The sequence below is a fragment of the Heteronotia binoei genome, chromosome 17, assembly GCF_032191835.1.
Source record: "Heteronotia binoei isolate CCM8104 ecotype False Entrance Well chromosome 17, APGP_CSIRO_Hbin_v1, whole genome shotgun sequence".
NCBI classification, from domain to species: Eukaryota; Metazoa; Chordata; class Lepidosauria; order Squamata; family Gekkonidae; genus Heteronotia; species Heteronotia binoei.
The window spans coordinates 42,308,867-42,324,691 of NC_083239.1; the positions used below are offsets into that span (position 1 = coordinate 42,308,867).

General features: G+C 47.7%; 1 protein-coding gene across 1 annotated transcript; it reads left to right on the forward strand.

The window, feature by feature from the left end:
- Positions 1 to 606: 606 nt before the first annotated feature.
- On the forward strand, positions 607 to 3,211 carry PINLYP (phospholipase A2 inhibitor and LY6/PLAUR domain containing). The gene is made up of 3 exons (XM_060257731.1): positions 607 to 835; positions 2,223 to 2,366; positions 3,021 to 3,211. The coding sequence occupies exons 1-3, from the start codon at positions 607 to 609 to the stop codon at positions 3,188 to 3,190; spliced, it is 543 nt and encodes a 180-aa protein (XP_060113714.1). The 3' UTR covers positions 3,191 to 3,211.
- Positions 3,212 to 15,825: the final 12,614 nt, after the last annotated feature.

Sequence of the window (15,825 nt, forward strand, 5' to 3'; positions counted from 1 at the left end):
AGGAATAGCAACTGCAGCAGCAAAGCAATCCACCTCCTTCAACTATGCATAGAAATAATTTTGCCAGCACCCAGGTGCGGCCAGGAGATTTCCCACAATTAAACCAATCTCCAGACTTCAGAGATTTGTGTCCTTGGATAAAATGCTTCGGAGGACAGCCTCTGCGGTATACCATAGATTCTAGCTGAAATCCCTCCCCAGATTCCCCCTTCCAGAAGCACCGCCCCCCCAGTGTCCAGGAATTTCCAAGGCCAGAGTTGATACAGATATGCAGAAGGGCAGGTCTTTTTTTGTGCTGGAACGCATAGGAATGCAGTTCCAGATGGCTCGGGGTCAGGGGGTGTGGCCTAATATGCAGTTGAGTTCCTGCTGGGCTTTTCCTACAAAGAAGGCCTTGCGAGAAACAATGGCAAAGTTAGGGGTGTTGCCTAATATGCAAATGAGTTCCTGCTGGTCTTTTTATTTATTTATATATATATATATATATATATATATATATATATATATATATATATATATATATATATATATATATATATATATATATATATATATATATATATATATATATAATTTTTTTTGGGGGGGGGAGAGATATTGGAACAAATGGCCAGTTTTGACAGCATATCTTTTAGGTTGTACTGTGACCCATCTCTCCCAAGGGATCTTTTGTCTTCTTCAGGGGGAAGCGACACCACCGAGACCCTCAAGACCTGCATCGCTGCCAGCGACTGCTACGCCGGCTCCATCAGCATCACCACCGGGGCTGGAGTCCACATTCGGAGTGTTTCCAGATGCTGCCAGGATGACCTCTGCAATCAGTGGGCCCTAAACCGTACGGAGAAACCCCTGAGTCCCTCCTCACCACCATCCTCCTGGCCTGGGGTGGAATTCTAGCAGAAGCTCCTTTGCATATTAGGCCACACCCCCTGATATAGCCAGTCCTCCAGGAGCTTACAAAAAGGAGCCTTGTAAGCTCTTGGAGGATTGGCTACATCAGGGGCGTGTGGCCTAATATGTCAAGGAGCTCCTGCTAGAATTCCACCCCTGCTCCTGGCCCATTTGTACCCCTCTGGTTACTTCTCACTACCTAACCTCACGTGTTCCGTTTTAGGGTTGGTAACCTCCAGATTTGGGGATGGCAGGAGATCGCCTGGATTTAATTTATTCGTTTATTAGATTTATATCCCGCCCTCCCCACCGAAACAGGCGCAGGGTGGCTTACATATCAGATTTACAGCTGAGCTTCAGACTGCACAAAACAAGTGCTTTAGTTATTGTTTGTTTGCTTGAAGCATTTATTCCACTTCTTCTGGAGAAAATGCCCTCGTTGGAAGGTGGACTCTATGGTAGTATACCCCATCAAGGTTCCTCCCCTTCCCAGACCCCGCCCTCTTCAGGACCCAACCCAAAATCTCCAGGTATTTCCCAACCCAGAGCTGGCCATCCTACCCAGTTAGTCCCAGTTTTAGCATTGTGGGGTATAAGACCCACAGTCCACCTTTCAAACTGGCCATTTTCTCCAGGTGAGCTTGGGAAGGATAGAAAGGCTCCTGCCGCAAGCTGATCTCTATTGCCTAGTAGGATTCCCAGCCTCCCACTGAGGGTGAGATTTCCCCCAGTTTTGGGGTCCCCAAACCACTGTGTTGCCGGTTGCCCCCAAAGGCTTCATCGTGCATGATCTGCCCAGCGCCAGACACATTGTGCAGGGATGTTCTAACAATTTGGGTCAAAACTCTATGGCACCTGCTGGCACTGTGGGTAGCTCAAAGGTCTCCATTATTGGTTGTCTTTAGCAAGTGGGAGGTCAGATGTGAAGAGGGGCCTCCTGCATCTCTTTGTGAGGGACACGTGTGCAGGGGCCATCACTGATCTATCACACAGACTCTGTGCATCAAATCCAGCAGGAGAAGGGAGGAGTGGATTTCCTCAGTTCCGTTCTTCTACTATTTGGTGGGTTTGCTTTTGATCCTGTGTCCCACTCTGGTTAAACTGGAATAAGCGCCGCAATTAATTTCAGAATCGCATGCACCCTTTGTTGCCACTTTCGGTCTCTTCTGTATCCAGGCAAGTAGATCACACAGAGGTGCAACAGGCAGACTCCTCTTTGGGCGGGCCAATTGGGCTCAGAGGCAGACGTAATTATTGAAGAAATTCATTCCCTGGGGGACATGCTTTGGGAATTGGGTCAGCTAAGCTGCTGTGTGGATTTCTTGCTCTAGTGCCACCGATGAATCTCAGCCCCAACGGCGTCCGTTGTCCCGTCTGTTTTGCCTTTGAGTCTAACCACTGTGAGGGGAATGAAACCCTGACCTGCATGGGAGCGGACAACCACTGTGTCTCTGTGTCAGGGACACTGAACATAGGTAAGTCTCATTTTTCACCTGGTTGGCTCCCAGAGTCCCCCAACCAGACAGGCTGCCCTATCTGACCCACTTCAGGGTCACCAGAAAGTGTGGGGGGATGCCTGCTGGGCACTCCATTATTTCCTATAGAGACTGATTCCTATAGGGTATAATGGAAAATTGATCCACAGGTATCCGGGGCTTGGGGGGGGGGCTGTTTTTTGAGGTAGAGGCACCCATCTTTCAGCATAGCATCCAATGCCTCTCCTCAAAACACCCTCCAAGTTTCAAAAGGATTGGACCAGGGGGCCAATTCTATGAGCCCCAAAAGAAGGTGCCCCTATCCTTCATTATTTCCAATGGAGGGAAGGCATTTAAAAGGTGTGCGGTCCCTTTAAATGTGGTGGCCAGAACTTCCTTTGGAGTTCAGTCATGCTTGTCACAACCTCAAAGTCCCCAGATATTACTTGAATTGGACCTGGCAACCCTATCTCCAGACGATGGGATCAGTCTCCCTGGAGAAAATGACTGCTTTAAAAAGTAGGCTCTATACCACACTGAGGTACACCCCTCCCCGAACCCTGCCTTCCCCAAGCTCCACCCCCAGATCGCCAGGAATTTCTCAACCTGGAGATGGCGACCCTGTCACTGACTGTCTCCCTTGTCTTTCTGCAGCCGGCCACCTCTCCCCCTTCGCGGCAAGGGGTTGCAGCACAGCCACCGCCTGCTCTTTGCCCCTAGGGGTCGGGCTGTACTCCGCCGGAGTCATTTTCACCCTGGAGAAGGTGCTGTGCAGCCCAGCGCCAAACACCGGCAGTCGGGGGAAGAAGCTATCCCAAGGATGATGGCCCTGCATGGCTCTCAGCTCTGTCTTGCACAAACCTCCTGACTTTCCTTCCATCGATCCATCCAACCATCCATCCATCGATCCATCCATCCGTCTGTCCATCCATCCATCCATCCATCCATCCATCCATCCATCCATCCATCCAAACTTTGGTGCAATGTTTTGTCATGCAAGTGGATTCCTTGAATAAAACTGCATGGGTGAAATAGGTTGCTCAGCATTTCTTCTGTTCTTTCCTCTATCAACATCTGTACATCAGCCTCTGCCTCCCCATTTATCCAAAACACAGAGGAGAAGGCTACATACAGAGCAGAGGTGGCCAAACTGCCGCTCAGGAGGCACATGTGACTCTTTCACACATATTGTGTGGCTCTCAAAACCCCCACCAGCCCATTGGCCAGCTTGGAGAAGGCATTTCTCTCTTTAAATCACTTCTCCAAGCCAAGCCAGTCAGTGGCTTGAAGAATGCATTTAAAGTTAAAAGTTGCTTTCTTTCCACTTCTCCCTCCCTCCCCTATTTTCCTTCCTTCCTCCTTCCCTCCCTTCCTTCTTTCCTTCTTTCCTCCCTCCCTCCTTCCTTCCTTCCTTTCTCCCTCCCTCCCTGCCTGCCTGCCTGCCACATCTGACATTTATTCTATGCGGCTCTTACATTAAGCAAGTTTGGCCACCCCTGGTACAGAGCATGCAAAGAAATACCAAAGCGGTATCATAACCCCAAATTCCGATGAAGGCTTTATCAGTAGTAGAATCAAAGCAGTAGTAATATCAAACAAAGCATCAGTGTCCTTCAGTGAGTGTACCATAGTATAGTCAATAATTCTATACCACAAGGCATTGGCATAAACCCCTCCAGGGGTCACAGATAGCTTTTCAAGTCCACGGAGTTGATTCAGAAGTCTTTTACTATAAACCCAGTGGCCCCAAAAGGGTCCCGAAGAGCCGGCCCAACGACAAGCAGTTGACTGTTTACACGGCTCGTTTCCTGGAAACTTCCGCAAGGTTGGGAACAGCAGCATCGTCACAAATTCATATGAATGCACAGCAGGCAAAATCTGTAAACTTACAAAATTGGTAAACTTTTACAGGATGTAAAAAATGCAATGTCTGGGTCAACGGGGGGGGGGGGCCTTCAGCTGGTGGGCCCTGATTTCTGAAATCAGCATCCGCTAGGGTTGCCAACTCCAGGTTGGGAAACCTGGAGATTTGTGGTGGAGCCTGGGGAGGGTGGGATTTGGGGAAAGGAAATGTCAGTGGGGTATGATGTCGGCGTTCCGCAGGGCCTGTAAGACCGAACTGTTCAAACAGGCTTTTGTGGTTGATTGAAAATGAGCTGCCACCGGACATCCCACAGAATGCTGGCGAGCATAGTCAGAAGTCAATACCACCTAGATTGGACTGAGACAGCGCTAATAGTTTTTAAATTGATAAGTAAATTATGGTTTTATATGTTTTATTGAATTGATTGATTTATGATGTTGTGAGCCGCCCTGAGTCCGCTTGCGGAGAGGGCGGGATATGAATGTAAAGTAATAAATAAATAAACAAACAAACAAAGACCACCCTCCAAAGCAGCCATTTCCACCACCACCCCCCCCCCCCCCCAGGAAAACTGATTTCTGTAGTCTGCCAATAAGTAGCAATTCTGGGAAATCTCCAGGCCCCAGCTAGAGGATGGCAACCCAGGCACCCACACATGGTACCACTGGCTTTTTTCATGCTGTTTGCCTGCAAATTTATGCTTAATGTGCGATTTTTATTAGACCTGGGTTTTTGTAGATTCTTTTTAAAAAAAGATTGTCCTCTACACAGGCTGCCTTCAGGACTTCATGGAATCAGTGAGAAACAAATCTTAAAGTAAAAATTAAAAATAAACAGAAATAATGCAGAGGAGGAAGAGAAGAGGAGATTGGATTTATACTCCACCCTTCACTCAGGGTCTCAGAGCAGGTTACAGTCTCGTTTCCCTTCCTCTCCCCACAACAGACACCCTGTGAGGTAGGAGAGCTTTGAGACAACAGCTGTGGGAGAACTTGTGACTGACCCAAGCTGGCTGTATGTGGAGGAGTGGGGAGTCAAACCCAGTTCTCCCAGATCAGAGTCCATGCAATTAACCACTACACCAAACTGGATCTGGCCAATAAACAGCCTAGCAGGAAAAAAAAAGCAGCCAGAAATGCTCACTTCTATGACATCCCGTGTAACAAAATTCACACACCGTCTAGGATAAGCTGGGAGCCATTAGGAGCAGTGATAACAGTGACGGCCACTGACTTGTCAGCTTAAAAGGGAAATTCATACTTAAAAAAAAAAAAGGATAAGTCCCGCCTTGTCTATTAGCACTGATAGCTGAATTTGACCTCAGGCCGCCGATTCAGCTATCAAAGCTAGCAGCCCAGGGCTTTTTTCCATAGCAGGAACTCCTTTGCATATTAGGCCACACACCCCTGATGTAGCCAATCCTGCAAGAGCTTACAGATCTCTTATTACAGGGCCTACTGTAAGCGCTTGGAGGATTGGCTACATCAGGGGCGTGTGGCCCAATATGCAAAGGAGCTCCTCTGCAAAAAGAAAGTCCTGTAACAGGACTCCAAATCTCCAGGTGTTTCCCAAGCCGGATCTGGTGGCAACCCTACTGTGGCATCGGACTGGCCAGTTGTGGGAGCCAGGATGCTGGACCACTGGTCTGATCCAGCAGGGATGCTCTTATGTTCTCATGGGGACAAATCCGCTCACCAGCTCCCTGTGGCCACCAGGGTCAACAGCTCATATCTTTCCTCATGTTCATTGATGTAGGGAGAATGCTAAAAACCCATTAGACACACTGTTGTTTCCCTCCTTATCTTAGCCAAGGCTCACTTAGCCTCTCCCTTGTGGTTTTTGCAAACTCTATAAAGAGAAGTTGGCTCTTATCTCGCTTGCTTTGCATAAGTTAAGAATTAGCTGGAGTCTCGGGCATGGCTTCTTGTGTTCTCCATATCTCAGGACAAGTAAGATCAACCTGATCTCACCCTTAAGCCTTCTCTGCTTGCCAGGGTATTGGGGAAGGGCTTGTGGCAAGTCTAGTTAGGGTTGCCAATCCCCAGTTGGGGACCAAAATCAACACCACTGTGTTATAAAGAATGTATAAACCTGAAGAAACTTTCTTTTAGAGCACAGGTTCATAGTCCTTCTTATTGTTGAAACAAATCCAAGACCCTTGGACAGGGGTGGCCAACGGTAGTTCTCCAGATGTCTTTTACCTACAACTCCCAGCAGCCCCAGCCATTGGCCATGCTGGTTGGGGCTGATGGGAGTTGTAGGCAAAAAAACATCTGGAGAGCTACCGTTGGCCACCCCTGCCCTAGAATGATGGCTCCAAAGGCTCCAGTCTTCTCCTTACGTGCCTGTCGACTTTATGGGTCATGGGTAGGGCTGCCAAGCCCCTAGTCCAGGCAGGGAATCCTCCGCCCGGGAGGATCCCAACCTGCCCACCCACATTGGGCTGGCAGGGGGAACCTCCCTTGACGTCGCCGCCGCAATCACATCACCCGGAAGTGACATCATCGTGCCAGTGACATCGCGTGGCAGCCACTCTAGCTGTTTCCGGGAAAACTCTATGGTTTTCCCAGACGCTCTAGCCGTTTGGGAGAGAAAAACTCTATGGTACAATAGGTACCATAGAGTTTTCCCTCCCAAATGGCTAAAGCATCCAGGAAAACCATAGAGTTTTCCTGGGAACGCCTAGAGTGGCTGCCGCATGATGTCACTGGCACGTTGCTGGCGTGATGACATCACTTCTGGGTGATGTCATCACGCCACGTGTGCTTCGCGAGCGCGAGTTGAGTCCCCTGCCGGAGGCTCCAAGGGACTTGGCAACCCTAGTCACGGGATCACAGAGCCATTCTGCAAATTCAGTCTTTTGTGGGGGGAGAAGACTAAGATTTCTAACAAAACTAAGATTTCTAACATTCACAAAAGGCACAAGCTCTAAAAGAAAGTTTCAACAAGGAACTTCTCTATAAAAATCGTAGGGAGCAGCGATGATAAAATTGGTTAGAAATTTGTGCTGTGGAATCCACCCCCTTTGGAAAAAAATTCTGTACTGTGTATAAGGAATCTTTGGAAAATAAGAACAAGTTTATACATTCTTTGTTGTTTATATACACAGTGGTGTTGACTTTGGTCTGTAATGTACTGTGTTGCCACTTTGTTTGAATCCCCAGTTGGGAGAGTAAACGTGATGCTCCCTGTCAAAAAACCTCCCTCGTACCCAGTGACAATTTCTTTACAATAAAGGTCAAAGATCACTTGCAACGTCTCAGACTTTTTTCTAATTTTTATACACATAAAAATGCTCACAGGTACAAAAATTTATTACATTGTGGTCTCCTACTGTTGAATATTTGTCTGCTGCAAAAATATTTCCTTATTTTCATAAATGTGTTATCTGTAAGAGATCTCTTTATGCAAAATGTTTTATATCTTTGGACAACAATAAGATTTGAGTATGTAGATGGTTTGTTATTATTGAATAACATATATTTTTTAAAAGTCCAAGCCTTACATATACTTCACAGAGCTTGGTTTCCTTCCACCAATAATATGGCTTGCATTTATATTCTTCAATTTTCCAGCCAATACTTCTCAATATTCACAAATGCCTACAAAAAGCAACAGGCCAAACCAGTCTAACATCCTGTTTTGTTGAGCAGCTTTTTCAAAGCTTTCCCTTCTCTTCTACGCATAACTTGTCTCCACCTTCCCAAAGACAGACTCTATTTGGACTTTCAACCACTTCCTACTCTTTTTCTACCTGTGTGAGCATTTTTGTGCATAGAAAATTAGAAAAAAGTAGGGCTTTTTTTGAGCAGGAGCACAGTTCTGGCTGGCTTGGCGTCAGGGGGTGTGGCCTGCTATGCAGATGAGTTTCTGCTGAGCTTTTTCTGCAAAAAAAAAACCCCTGTGCGAAACAAGAGTGACACCAGGGGGCGTGGCCTAATATGTAAATAAGTTCCGGCTGGGCTTTTTCTATTAAAAAAAAGCCCTGGGAAAAAAGACTGAGGCATTGCGAGTGATTCTTTGATCTTTATTGCAAAGAAATTGAGATTGGGCGTGAGGAAGAGGTTTTTCGACATGGAGCATCGCACTTACTCTCCAGTTCTCCTTTCCATGGGACTCTTTTTGTGGCACAGTTGGGGGCAAGAGATCTTCTGGTTGGAGGCCCTCCCCCCACTTCACAGTTAGCAGAAAGCAGCAGGTGGGTGGCTTTGAATGCCTACTGGGCACTCCATTATACCCTATGGAGACTGGTCCCCACAGGGTGCAGTGGAGGCTCTGGTGGGGGCTGTTTTTGAGGTAGAGGTACTGATTTTTCAGCATAGTATTTGATGCCTCTCCTCACACACCCACCTATCCAAGTTTCAAAAAGATTGAAACTGGAGGTCCCATTCTATGAGCCCTCAAAGAAGGTCCCCTCAACCCCCGTTATTTCAAATGGAGAGTTATCAGAAAGCGGGGGAGGGTGAAAATGCCCACTGGGCACTCCATTATACCCTATGGAGACTGGTCCCCATAGGGCATAATGGAGAATTGAGCTATGGTAGGGTTGCCAAGTCCAATTCAAGAAATATCTGGGGACATTGGAGGTTGAGCCAGGAGACTTTGGGGGTGGAGCCAGGAGACATTAGGGGCGGAGCCAGGAGCAAGGGTGTGACAAGCATAAATGAATTCCAAGGGAATTCTGGCCATCACATTAAAGGGACGGCACACCTTTTCAATTCCTTCCTTCTATAGGAAATAATGAAGGATAGGGGCACCTTCTGTTGGGACTCATAGAATTGGACTCCCTGGTCCAATCTTTTTGAAACTTGGGGGTATTTTGGGGAGAGGCACTAGATGCTATACTGAAAAATTGGTGCCTCTACCCCAAAAAACAGCTCCCCAGAGCCCCAGATACCCGCAGATCAATTCTCCATGATTTTCTATGGCAATAAATCTCCATAGGGAATAATAGAGTTCCCAGCAGACATTTCCCTCCCTTAGGGAGTCCAGTTCAATGAGTCCCCAAATAAGATGCCCCCATCCTCCATTATTTCCAACAAAGGGAAGGCATTTAAAAAAATCGTGATCTCTTTAAATGCAATAGCCAGAACACCCTTCAGAGTTCAGTTGTGCTTGTCACAACCTTGCTCCTAGCTCCACCCCAAAGTCTTCTGGCTTCACCCCCAAAATTTTGTATACTATTGGAGGCTGGTCTTTGCAGAGGTTTATGTAACCTTTTCCCCTGCTCTATTATCAGCGTTGCTCTTTGTTGGTTGCACAATCTCCAAGTGTGGGCAGGGGATCCCCCAGTTTGGAGGCCCTTCCCCTGCTTCAGGGTCATCAGAAAGCGGGGGGAGGGAATGTCTGCTGGGCACTCCATTATTCCCTATGGAGACCAATTCCCTTAGGGCATAATGGAGAATTGATCTGCAGGTATCTGAGGCTCTGGGGGGCCTGTTTTTTTTTAGTTAGAGGCACCATTTGCAACACAGCATCTGGTGCCTCTCCTCAAAAGACTACCCAATATTCAAAAGGATTGGACCAGGGGGTCCAATTCTGTGAGCCCCAAAAGAAGGTGCCCCTATCCTTCATTATTTCCGATAGAGGGGAGGCATTTAAAAGGCGTGCAGCCCCTTTAAATGTGATAGCCAGAACTCCCTTTGGAGTTCAATTATGCTTGTCACAACTCTGCTCTTGGCTCCACCCCCAAAGTCTCCTGGCTCCACCCCCAAAGTCCCCAGATATTTCTTGAATTGGACTTGGCAACCCTAGAAATGATAAACAGCGAAGGATTAAATTATCAGGACAGTGAGCCACAAAGTTCCCAGAAGGGTAGCTCCACCAAACCTCCGAGGACTCCATGTTCCGCTGATACCCAAAGAGACTGTCTCCTTTTTAATGAGGGGAATTAGCAAGGAAGACAAAATGTTGCAAGCAAGATCTTCATCTTTGTATATGGGGATTTTTTTCCCCTTAGAGAAACTCTCAGGAATAAACCAGGCTGTGACTTAACTGAAAAAGGTTCTTTTTTATTGAAAGAGGAAGAGGGCTTTTTTTCTGCACAGGAACGCAGTTCTGGCCGGCTTGGGGTCGGGGTGTGTGGCCTAATATGTAAAGGAATCCCTGTTGGGCTTTTTCTACAGTACAAAAAACAAAAACCTTCTTCTTCTTCTTCTCACAGAGCTGTCCTTGAAAGGCCAGCTTCTGGGAGAGCTCTCTCAGCCGCCCCTACCTCACAGGGTGTTTGTTGTGGGGGAGGACGATAAAGGAGCCGCTCTAAGATTCAGAGTAGAGGGTGGGGTATAAATCCAATATCTAACAAAACCTTCAACAGTATTTAAGCAACTCTGCTGCACAGGAACACTCTGAGAACCGAGTGTGCCAATTGGAAAAGCACAGAATCCTGTTATGAGCGAAAGCCTGGAGCATGGAGTGAATTATAATTATGTATACATACTGTACTCCAAAATAAGTGGATTATGAAACTGTTCTCTTTGAAATAAGAATAGAACATATATTCTTACTAATCCAATATAAATGGATTTTGAAATTGTTCTCTTAGAAATAAGAATATAATATATTCTTCCATCCTTCCGAGGTTGAACGACTGGTGCTTGCACAGGGGACTACCTTTACCTTTTTTAAAATACCCCAATATGGTTCAGCTCACCCATAAGAACATTAGAGAAGCCATGTAGGATCAGACCAATGGCCCATCCACTCCAACACTCTATGTCACACAGTGGCCAAAAAACTCAAGTGCCATCAGGAGGTCCACCAGTGGGGCCAGGACACCACAAGCCCTCCCACTGTGTCCCCCCCCCCCACCAAGCACCCAGAATACAGAGCATCACTGCCCCGGACAGAGAGTTCCAACAATATGCTGTGGTTAATAGCCACTGATGGACCTCTGCTTCATATGCTTATCATATCCCCTCTTGAAGCTGTCTATGCTTGCAGCCGCCACCACCTCCTGTGGCAGTGAATGCCATGTGTTAATCAGAAGAAGGACTTTTATCAGTTCTAACCTGACTGCTTAGCAATTTCATGGAGTGTCTGTGAGTTCCTGTATCGTGAGAAAGGGAGAAAAGAACTTCCTTCTCTACCTTCTCTATGTCCTGCTTAATCTTGTAAACCTCTATCACGTCACCCCTCAGGCAACGTTTCTCCAAGTTAAAGAGCCCCAAGCATTTCAACCTAAGCTGTTATTAACTTTGTAAGAAGAGAAAAGGGAGTATCTTTCTCTTTGCCTTCCTCCTTTTTTCTTCCTTTGCAGTGGCAAAGTTCCTGGGATAGCCCATTCAGACAGGGACAAATGACACAGGTAAGGAAAGGGTAAAATTCCCCCCATGCTGATCCTCTTTTCAGAATCCACCTGCATCTGCTCGAAGCTATTGGGGAGAGGGGGGGGGGAGCCAAGAAGGAAGGGCGTTCAATTACTCCAGCATGTACAAGCATTCTGCTTTTGATCTTATCACTTTCACTTCTGAGTGTTAATGGACAAACAAAAAGTCCAAGAGAGCTATTGTTCCCTGCACAGATTCTCTTATCAAGGGTGGCACTTTTAGTCAATATAGAAACCCAGATAAAGGCAACCTCCTTCTTCCTTGTGATTGGAGAATCCCCCTGACTTTGACTGGAAAACAGCCCCCTCCCCAAGCCCCCATATGTGCTCCTTTTTTCTCTAGCCAGCATTTTCCCACAGCTGAGTATGTATATATAGAAGAGGCCAGACTCAAACTTTCTCTACCGTCATCCAGTCAGTTGAGAACCGGACACTCTCCAAAGAAAAGCGGGTAAGAGAGAAATGCTTAGGAATATTTGTCAGTCTTCTCCCTGGTGTTTTGGCGTAGTGGTTAAGAGTGCCTTGACCAGGGCTTTTTTTGTAGCAGGGACTCCTTTGCATATTTGGCCACACCTCCCTGATGTATCCAATCCTACTTTAGCTTAAAGTAGGGCCTGTACTAAGAGCCCTGTAAGCTCTTGGGGGATTGGCTACATCAGGAGTGTGTGGCCTAATATGCAAAGGAGCTCCTGCTTCAAAAAAAGCCCTGGCCCTGATACTTTGGGGTAGTGGTTAAGAGTGGGTGAACCGGGTTTCATTCCCCACTTCTCCATAGGCAGCCTGCTGGGTGACCTTGGGCCAGTCACAAGCTCTCTCAGAGCTGTTCTCTCCAGAGCAGTTCTCGAAAGAGCTCTCTCAGCCCCCACCTACCTCAAAGGGTGTTTGTTGTGGGGAAGGGAAGGGAAAGGAGATTCTGAGTGAAGGGCGGGGTGTAAATCCCATCTCCTCTTCTTCTTCATTTGTGACTCATTTAGTGGGTAGGAGGGCGGGTACCCTAAACGTCTGACTGTTCACAACATTTACAATGAAATCCTGGGAAGGAAGGTGGGATGGTATAGCCCAGGGATGGCCAAACTTGCTTAACATAAGAGCCCCACAGAATAAACATCAGATATTTGAGAGCCAGAAGGAAGGAAGGAAGGAAGGAAGGAAGGAAGGAAGGAAGGAAGGAAGGAAGGAAGGAAGGAAGGAAGGAAGGAAGGAAGGAAGGAAGGAAGGAAGGAAGGAAGGAAGGAAGGAAGGAAGGAAGGAAGGCAAATAGATGGGAGGAGGGAGGGAGAGGTGGAAAGAAAGCAACTTTAACTTGAACTGCTTTCTCCAAGCTGCCAGCAGGCTTGAGCTGGAGAAATAATTTAAAGAGAGAAAGGCCTTCTCCAAGCCAGCTGTCAGGGTAGTGGGGGTTTGAAAGCCACACAATATGGATGAAAGAGCCATATGTGACTCTCGAGCGAGCCACAGTTTGGCCACCCCTGGCCCAATCTCATCAGCCCAATCATTTTTTCCAACAAGCATATGATAAATGTATGCATTAGGGTTGCCAATCCCCAGGTGGGGGCAGGGGAGCCCCCAGTTTGGAGACCCTCCCCCCGCTTTAGAGTCATCAGAAAGCGGGGGGAGGGGAGGGAAATGTCTGCTGGGAACTCTATTATTCCCTATGGAGATTTATTCCCATAGAAAATCATGGAGAATTGATCCACGGGTATCTGGGGCTCTGGAGGGGGCCTGTTTTTTGGGGTAGAGGCACCAAATTTTCAGTATAGCATCTAGTGCCTCTCCCCAAGATACCCCTCCCCCAAGTTTCAAAAAGATTGTACCAGGGGGTCCAATTCTATGAGCCCCAGGAGAAAGTGCCCCTATCCTTTATTTCCTATGGAAGGAAGGACTTGAAAAGGTGTGCCGTCCCTTTAAATGTGATGGCTGGAACTCCCTTTGGAGTTCAATTATGCTTGTCACAGTCTTGATCTTGGTTCCACCCCTAATGTCTCCTGGCCCCACCCCCAAAATCTCCTGGCTCCACCCCCAAAGTACCCAGATAGTTCTTGAATTGGATTGGCAACCCTATACTGGACTGGTGCTCTTATCCTGATCCATCTCAATGTGTGGCAGAACATGTCTGCTGTGGCCTGTATACCCCATTCTGTCTTGAAGAAGAAGAAGAATTGCAGATTTGTACCCCACCCTTCCCTCTGAATCAGAGTCTTAGAGCAGTGTACAGTCACCTATATCTTCTCCCCCCACAACAGACACCCTGTGAGGTGGGTGGGGCTGAGAGAGCTCTCCCAGGAGCTGCCCTTTCAAGGACAACTCTGCAAGGATCGTGGGGCCCAGCTGTGCTGTGCAGCAGCCTCCCCAGGGCCAGGCAGGGATCACAGGGCCCAGATGTACTGTGCGGCAGCCTCCCTGGGGCCTGGCTGGCCGGCCAGAATTGCTGCAGGGCCTGGAAAAGTTACTGTCACAGTTCAGTTTGCACTTGATTATCCCAGAGGGTGTGGCCTAATATGCTAATGAGTGTGTGACCTAATATGCTAATATTAGGGGATGTGGTCTAATATGCTACTGAGTTCCTGCTGGGCTCTTTCTACAATAAAGCCCTGGACCTATGCATTTGCCTAGGGTGGCGGGCCGGGGATGTGTGTGTGTGCGCCAGATTAGGCTCTCCCCACATGACTTCAAATAGAAAAGTTTGCATTAATTTTGCTGGCCTGAATAATTCTCCCTTGGCGGAGCACTGTTTTTTAAGTTGATAATTTTGTATGGCCCGCGAATGATGTTATAAATATCCATATGGCCTTTGGCAGAAAAATGGTTCCCCACCCCTGGCCTAGAGCATCCCTGAGTAGTACTTGTCCAGCCAATGTTTAAAGACTGCCAATGAGGGGGAGGCTCACACCACCTCCCTCGGGAGCTGATTTCACTGCTGAACAACTTTTACTGTGAAAAAGTTCTTCCTAATACCCATCCAGTACCTTCCCAGCCTTAATTTAGACCCATCACTGCAAGTCCCCTCCTCTACTGCCAAGAGGAACAGCTCCCCGCCCTCCTCCAAGTGACAGCCCTTCAGATACTTCAAGAGTGTCATTATGTCCCCCCTCAATCTCCTCTTCGCCAGACTGAACATTCCCAAGTCCCTCAGCCTTTCCTCATAGAATCATAGCGATGGAAGTGACATCCAGGGTCATCTAGTCCAACCCCCTGCACAGTGCAGGAAACTCACAAGTTCCTCCCCCTAAATTCACAGGATCCTCATTGCTGTCAGGTGGCCATCGAGCCTCTGTTTAAAAACCTCCAAGGAAGGAGAGCCCACCACCTCCCATGGAAGCCTGTTCCACATTCATTGTACTATAGCTTCCTGGGTTCTGAGGACCCTCCTCAGTTATCTACCAGACAGCCCATGTGAATTCTGGGCAATGCCCCTGTGAGTGGCTTGCCTTGGGTGCCATACTGCAGCACCCCGAACGTCCCTGGAACACTTTTCAGTTGGAAACTCTCAATGCAAACGCTTCTCTTGTATTCCACCACACCATTTCAGGCTTAGAGGAGTGGGACTCCAGAAACAGAAACAGAAGCAGCAGCAGAAGAAGAAGATATTGCATTTATATCCTGCCCTATACTCTGAATCTTGGAGTCTCAGAGCGGTCTCAATCTCCTTTAACTTCCCCCCACAACAGACACCCTGTGAGGTGGGTGGGGCTGAGAGGACTCTCACAGCAGCTGCTCTTTCAAGAACAACTCCTACAAGAGCTATGACTGACCCAAAGCCATTCTAGCAGGTGCAAGTGGAGGAGTGGGGAATCAAACCCACTTCTCCCAGATAAGAGTCCGCACACTTAACCACTACACCAAACTGGCTCTCTGAACAGGTCTCGGGGAACTCATTGCCACCTGATTCCCCAGAGCTTCCTGATGTCGCTGTACATCTGAGTCTCGCTGCGTCTACTTTCTGCGCGGGTTCTCTCAGGCTAATCTCATCTCATTCCATCCCTGCAGCTTCCAGGACCAGACTTGTTTAACTCCCAGGATCATGAGTGTGCTCGCTGTCACCCTCGTTGCTGCTCTGGTCACCACAGGTGAGTCTTCCTCGATGACGAGGGTAGAGTCACAGGGGCCTCAACCCCTGGGCCTAACTGACCTCACGGAGATGTTGCGAGGGACAGACACACGAAGCCTTATAACAGTAAGTTGTAAAAGTTCAAAATGCAGTTAACTAATAAAACACTCCCACTCCTGTTCTTTCCCCCTCAGCCCATTCCCTGATTTGCAAATGCACT